The sequence below is a fragment of the Necator americanus genome, chromosome X (assembly GCF_031761385.1).
Source record: "Necator americanus strain Aroian chromosome X, whole genome shotgun sequence".
Lineage (NCBI taxonomy): Eukaryota > Metazoa > Nematoda > Chromadorea > Rhabditida > Ancylostomatidae > Necator > Necator americanus.
Window position 1 is genome coordinate 26,717,909 of NC_087376.1, and position 7,908 is coordinate 26,725,816.

The window sequence follows — 7,908 nt, forward strand, 5'->3', positions numbered from 1 at the left end:
ATGACTACAAACTATAGTAAAGGTGAAGAGTTGAGAATAATTGTTTGTTGAAATGTTTTAAACCAAAAACAGTGAGTTTCGGACCTGTATGTTCTAATGCTAATTTCAATATCCACAAATTTTATTCTCGTAGTAGGTGTTTGATGAAATTGCTGGACAAAATGCGCATTTAAATCTCTATCTTTAAGAAATCACCTTTAATTTTGGATAACAGAAAAAAAAACTGACGTTTTTTTTTTCAAATTTCAATTTTTCAAAGTGTTGTCCAAACTAGTTTTTCCTATGTTTAGCAGATTTTTTTTGCGTTTTATCAACGCAGAAAAGAATAATTGTCATACTTCTATCGTTTTTTTTCTTTTATTTCCTCAATAAACCCTTGTAAAATTTATCTTATCAAATTAATACAACAATGCAGTAGGATCGGTCGATACAATTTTGGAAAGCTTTCCATCAGTTCCACTATCTGTTGATATAAAAACGAATAATGGAGGAAAATAAAGCGCTACAAGCGCTCCAAGCATGAAGTAGAACGATGAGCCCAACCTGCAATATTAAATATTTGATGTGGTACATATATTTCATTAGTATTTCGTATATAACGAAAGAGGTAGGTATTTGTTTAATGTAAAATGGAATTTCCGCAAAGAATGATATTTAATGAAATACGATAAGATTTAATCAGCCGTAGAGCTCACGAATTCAAAGATTCTCGCAGAAGGCGAAGCTATGGGATTAGTTTGTGATGATATTTATTTATTTATTTCGACACACGCAAGCAGCATCATAAGAAACAGAATGAAAAATGAACTAAAGTGCAATTTTGCACATTTATTAGGACAAACACGCTAGTATATATGTCTAAATTGTGCAGATTCTTTCGCTTTAGCTGGAATTTTTTTTTATTATCCATGTTGTCCATACCAATGTTACCACAAGTCTGCAATGCAGCAGTGAAGCGGAGCGCAAAATCATGCGCCTCGCCTTCCTAATGAATCTCGTTTGGGAGAAATGCTTTTTCGATCGTGAATCTTAAAGTGCATCTGTACAAGAAAAAAGACATTCTTCCGTAGAAGAAGGATTAGTTTACACTAAAAATAGGGGCAAATACTATACAGCTTCATGTTTTCGAATTATAACCACAAAAAAAAATGTACAAAATAAGGAGGGAGTTTTCCTTCTCACTCCTTCACATCCTTTTCAAACTCTTTGCTATTTCACTCATTATTTTTACTTAAAACGCCTTTCTTTCTATAATTTTTCGGTCACATAGTTTAACTACCACCTATAGCTTTCCTTGGTTTGTAAAGAATGACGGATATGCTCAAAGGTAGAAATTCGAGCGAATATTCGAAATAAACGTTCTGTTCACTCAAACTGTATACAAGATTCGACAATTTACATCTATGAAATCAAGAATGCAAAACACCCTCAGCAAATCCATAAAAAAAGAGGCTCGAAGCGTCGGAGGCATCAGTTTGGCCAATGAGGCAAATATATAATTTTATATGAGTAACGAAATCCGTTTGAGACGCTTTCATTTTATTAATCCTATCGGTGTAAACAGTTGCATTGTTTGGTGAACTGACTCCTCTGGTGTTTATTGAAGCCACTGGTTTCGGGAAATGTGGAAACAGTTTGGAGTTTTTGCTGTAATAATTACAAAGTTGCTCGTGAACCCGTCGTAGTAGTAGAAAGAGGCCGGCCAGTATTTGGAATCTTCCCATATCCTGTCATTGGAACGGAGGTATGCCCTAAGGCTATTGCAATCAAACATCAATTTCTCTTATAAAAAAAAAACTAATTTCTCCGTTGATTACCGACGATGAGAACGAAAAAAGTCCAAAACGAGCTAAAAGCTCATGCATGCCGAATGCGACAAGCGAAAAGTGATCAAATTGAAAACATCATGAAGGTTTGATTTGAGCCTCAAGTCCGAGGGATATTCAAACATAAGCACTTTCTGGTTTTCATTGTTTTCTTCGCGGTATTTTCGTCGTTTTCCGAACAGTTGAAATTCGATCGGATTTCACTTGTCTGGCGTTCGAATTCTTAACGTTGTACAACAATTGAAAAAGATAGGAATAGCAAGAATAGCCTAGGAATTCCGAAGATTGCATTAGAAACTATATAGTGAGGTATTTTTACGGATTTCTTAAACTTTATACAAGAATTTCTTCTGGTCTCATTCTTGACAACTCATCTCACTGCAGTTGCAGTTTGATCTAAATGAAAGAATATTGCAAATTCAATCAGTGATGATCGGAAATTCATTCGCAAAATTCTTTAACAGCTTTTACAGCCAAAAACAGTGTTCGTGAGAATTTTTGATGGTAAATCCGCTCTAGCATGATGAAGAGCAGGAAAATTCGCCATCAAAAAGTTTGAACGAAAAAGGAAAAGATTCTCCACGAGTTTAAGTATAAGGAAGACAAAAAGGTGTAAACTCATCTAACGAAAACAACTTTTATGCTAGAAAGGGAAAAAATAGAAGAACCCTCGGAAGTTGAAATTCGCGAATTTTTTGCTAAACCATATGCTTGAAAACATTTTTTTTTGGATTAATTCTACGTCCTTATTAAATTTTTTTACAATGCTACTTGGTAGAGTTGTCTCGTTAGGTGAACTGATGCCTCTGAGTCCTCTTAATTCAATAAATTCCCAGAACTATGTATTTATACTATTTATACTGTATTGTACTATTTTTTGCCTCGTTTTCACTATACTTTTTTGCAAAATACATTCTAATCTCTAGAAGTAAAGAGAAGTCAACTTTCAAAATCCCCTCGAAAATAAACGGGGACGAGGATCATTTCTCGTTATAATGAACCTATTACCAAGCTTGAGTTGAAACGTCATGGCGCAAGGTGCGAAGGCTGAATTCCACAACAACAACGAATTTATAGGCCAGAGGTTGTGATTAGTCTTTTTCAACCGCTACTGCTGCAGTTTAGAGATGAATGAGTTGGAAACAACAACAACAACAGCAACAGCAACAACAACAACACATAAAACGTTAACGGAATTAACCGCTTAACCGATCTACCCATGGATTTCCAGTATTTTCGCTAATTATTACCAGTTCTATGAGCCTAAGAGCATTTATCCATGGGTTTCCAGTAATACATAAGAGAAACCGAACCAATGGTCACCGCATAGAAATCCGACACCAGGAACAATTATAGATTCAGAAAAGCAAACAAAGTCTAAGACATTCGATTGCGGCTATTATGATTTCTTTCTGGATTATGCGGTTTGGAGTCGCGCAAATCGTTCGGATACGACATAGCGCGTTGCGCGTTCATCATTCTCTATGAAACAAAAACAAAACCCACTTTGCTAATCCTTGAGTGGAATATCCGGCCTGGATCTGTTCAGCTGTTAGAAGATTCTTCTGCATTGTAGTATGGAATTGAATATAGAACATTATACATGAAGCAGTCAATGACAATACTAAAAAATATAAATGGGAGATTTCCGGAAAAAAATGGAAGATATTCCCGAAAAGGAAACTATATGTTAATATATTAATTGTCACAGATACACTCACATGCTAGTAAACTCCATAAATATATCCCAATGGGACCAGCTATAGAATCTTGCTGAGGTGTGAATGAAGATAGAATAGATGTCACTATTCCGACACATATCCAAAGAATACCAAGCGCTATGAAGAATAAGATAAAAATCCATAGAATTCGATTGTAGAAGCTGACATCACTTTGAATTTCACCAAGAACTAAAATAAAAGAAGAAAAAACTACAGTTCAATTTAAAAATTATGTTAAATTTTTAACTAAGCGCTTCATCGGATCCGTTGCTGAGGAAAATAATGTTACATAATTAAAAATGCCCTCGAAAAGAAAACTAAAAACAGGTAAAAAAGGAAATTTGAAGAAGAGTTAGGAATGTGAGAAAAAAATTGAGGGTCAAAAGGTTAAGGAACCGATAGAATTGAGTTATCTAGAATTGAATTTCTATCTTAAGGTCCTAACTTTTTTGGTTCTTCGTCTAGAATTTTTTATCCGAGATAAATTATTAAATTATCTGAGATAAAAATTGAAAGACATTTAAAGGGTAACCAAACATGTTTGCAAATGCGGGAAAATAATTTAAATTTCTGTTTCGACCGTACTATTAGTCAGGATAATTGAATTTAAATTAAAAAAACAAGAAGTCGTTCTCAATTCTATGGTTAAGAACATTGGAAAAATTGAAATTGAAATTGGAAAATGGAAATTGAAATCCACTGAAACCATGCTCTTACCTGAAAATGGTATATATCGAACGCCTAAACCCCAGTCTAATTCTCGCATTCCGCTAAGTAAACCAACGTTTACTCGACTTCGCCCAGTAACTTCACCGTTTTCGCTTGAAACACCAGAAATCACCCAATATTCGGTAAGAAATGAACAAACAACAAGAGAAAGGCTGAAAAATATATAACACATAAAAAAACACTTCCAGATGATGTTTTGTTCCGTAACTCACCTCAATAAATAAAATATTAACGCAATAAATATGGCAATCTTTCTGGATGTAACTCCCATAAGGAATACTAGGAACACTAGTCCGGTGATCAACAAAGAAGTGAATAAATCAATCGATAACAGGAATATCGATGTTATTGGGAGTATAAATCCGAATGGACAATGTACGTCGGCGGGAAGTAATCGAGGGGGTGTGGTCCACGGATGGCTATCACCGATCTCGTACCGACGACGCGTTCGAGATCAATCCAGACTCAGAACGGGTTGTGTTAGCATTGATTTGACAGCCGCAAAAGATTTTCGGATCATTTTGACGAAAAGACATCTCTTTTGAGAGAATCGAAGGAAAGAATAGGCATTTACGGAAGCATGAAGACCTCAACATAAAAAAGGGACTTAAAACGCCTTAATATGACACGGGATTAAAAACATGCACTTCACTTCACTTAATGCAGCAGCTAAAAATTATAAAGAAGCAGTGAAATTTATTTTGAAGAAGATTTTCGTGTCATTAACTCGAACTCAACAGAAAGGTCCTCAAACATTCAAAGAAGACTGCTGTGGAGATCTTATTCCTAGAATTTTTCTTGAAAACTTTTTTCGTGGGATCTGAAAAGGAAAAGAAATGAATTTTTATGTATCAGCAACTTCAGCATACTTTGTTTTTAGTCCTTTAGTACGAGGGACTGTAAAAACTGTAAAAAAAAAACCGTTAATTTGGATGACAGCGGTAGAGGAACACGGTAATCGAAGATTACATTACATGTACATGTGCGTTTAAAATTTAATCCGAATTTAGGATTTTTGCTTCAGTTTTTTGTCTTTAAAACACTGCAGAAAAAAGTTTTCGTCTCAATCTCAAACATCTTGAGGAGGTCCTACGAGACCCAGAATGGCAACAGACAACAGCGAAGTGGTGAAACGTCTTTCTGGATTAGAAACCATGATCTTCGAATGAAGCATCATGTTTTTCCTCTAAAAGGTCCTATCATCGTATAGAGAGAATTGAAACAGTTCCCATAATCGAAAAAAACCACTCATTGCCGAACCTTTAACCTTACTAGCTGAACTCCGATTACTTAACAGATAACGTCGTTCCGTAATTATGAGTCGAAAAGGTTCTAATGAGGAGTTCTGAGGGTTTGACCTATGTACGACAATGGCGCTCATCTTCCAGCTCAAAATTCACAGAGTCCCCTATGTGGGTTGCAAAGGACTTATGCTTTCTGTTCACTCATTATTCCATTTGAAAAAATCCAGAATTTCTGACAATCCTATCCACCAATAGATCCTATTGTCCATTTGGCAAACCGATGTCTACTCGCGACTCTAAATTCTGTGATCGCTATCGAGGAGATCCACTGCGTCCGGCGGTCATAACCACACATACACGACTTTCGCGAAGTTGTCCACAGAGTTCACGGATACTTGTGTAAATTACGGCCACTTCTTCTGATGAAGATTATGTGCGCCAATTAACGTTTTACACACTGTAATATATTGTAAATACATTGCTGTTGAAAAGCAAATTAGGGCAAATAAGAAAAAGTTAAGTGTGGTATTATTCTTACGTCTGTTCGAGAAACAGAAGGAATGCACTATTCCTTGAAAAAAAAAGTTGACTTACCTTGGATAACGCGGGTAAAACTGCTGAATTGTTCGAAGTACTATTTTGGACTCAAAATCTTCACAATTTTTCACATCTTTGAGTTAAAAACACTTTTGTTAGTCTGTTACCTCTTAATCTAAGAAGGTACATAATGAAATGCAGATAAAGTGGATTCCATCCAAATTGAGAATGTTCACTTTTAGAGCTAATAGTGCTAACGGTGACTAAAATTCCTCTTTTTCATGGATTGATTTATCACTATGTAGGTCAAGCCTTTAATATGTTTTTGCCTCTTTTGCACTCATTTTGGATCTTCTTCTCCGCCGCATTTTTACTTCTCGCCGATCAGCGACAGGTCAAATTATCCGTTGGTTCTGACTTTTTTCTCGTTTATTCAGAGAAACAGCTCCAAAAGTCTGGATCTTTAGCAAGTTAATCAAAACTAGAATTACAAAAAACAAGAACGAAAAGATGTGTACTCTTCGCGCAAAAAAAATAGATTGCTATGAACATAACGGAAAGGATTTCTGCATTGGAATCTTCTTCGTATCATCTCAAAAGTGAGATGTAGTCTATGAAGAAGATTAACTCCAATGGACAGCAAAAAAAAATCCCGAATTTTTATTTGCTGTATCTCTGGAGTTTAAGTTCTCTCTGTAGTACTTTGCATATCTCTTTATGTTAGAAGTTTTTGAATACAGAGAGATTTCTTTAAAATCCACATCCATTCAAACCACGATCTCTTTTGCTCACCTTAGAATTGACTTTTTTTGCCGATCTAAAAGGTTGTTCGGCCCAATTTCCATGATATTTCGTATATTTTCATATTCTACCACATTGAATTTAATTTTATTTTTTCGTAATTAGCTGAACCTCTCCTCTATAGAATACTCCTGTTTCCCTAAACGACAGTACAAACTAAGGGGAAAGCTGAGGAAAATACCATCGAATGAGAAAGGATTTTTATATTGAGGCTATCCTGTCGAGACATTCAAAGCATGGTTACTTTCCGGGAAAAAAAATCTCTTTTTTACGTGGTAAAAGTCGGTTGCAAAAGTTCTACGTAGCTGTATGTTTGCGGGAAACATGAATTTGCTACAGCGCAAACTAGTACAGCTCTTACAGGAAAACAAGATCTTATGTTATTAAGGTTCTGGAAGGGGTATGGAGGCTGTGAGATTATCATGCTTTGAAACGCTGTGTAGTTTTATCTTGGAAACTACGCTGAGCTACGTATGCATTTATTGTTATTTTTTGAAACATCGTGAGAATTGTTTGAACTGCACACTTCCATCTTTTTTCTATTTGGCTTCAGATTTGATCGACTCGTGGTTCGCATGCCATGCATTCAAAGCATAGCAAACAATGATTTATTTGCGTTTTTAGAAAGATCAAGGAATAAATGCATACATTCTTAAACATTGACAAGTTCTCTTGTCAATTTCTTCTCTCTTTTCTGTTTCTTCTACAAAGTGGTGTTTGAAAAGAAAATCTCAAGTATAATCTATGATTTTTTGTCTTCGATAGAAAAAGCAAGAATGAGCAGTTTCTAAAATGAATCCATAAGAAATTATCAAGTTTTAACTTCAGGAAACCGCATGTAACTGTAGACATTTTTGTTTTTTAAAAAATGTTCAATGTTAAACTAAAAGAACTAAAAATCAGTCGAAAGTATAAAATTCCGTTATCATGTAACTCATGCCGATCTCTGAATCACCGTTGTTCACACAGCTATCGCAACCTTGTTTGCTTATCACGGCGTATATATTGGTGACACTAGGCGATAATTTTCATCCGTCTTATATTCCAGGA

At 35.3% G+C, this 7,908-nt stretch overlaps 1 protein-coding gene across 1 annotated transcript; it reads right to left on the reverse strand.

Annotated features, from left to right (window-relative positions):
* Positions 1-398: 398 nt before the first annotated feature.
* On the reverse strand, positions 399-4,547 carry RB195_025607 (uncharacterized protein; the record flags this gene model as incomplete). The annotated part of the gene is made up of 5 exons (XM_013438835.2): positions 399-543; positions 3,333-3,450; positions 3,548-3,736; positions 4,265-4,428; positions 4,489-4,547. 5 exons carry the CDS (start codon positions 4,545-4,547, stop codon positions 399-401), a joined length of 675 nt encoding a protein of 224 aa, XP_013294289.2.
* Between the last annotated feature and the right edge of the window lie 3,361 nt (positions 4,548-7,908).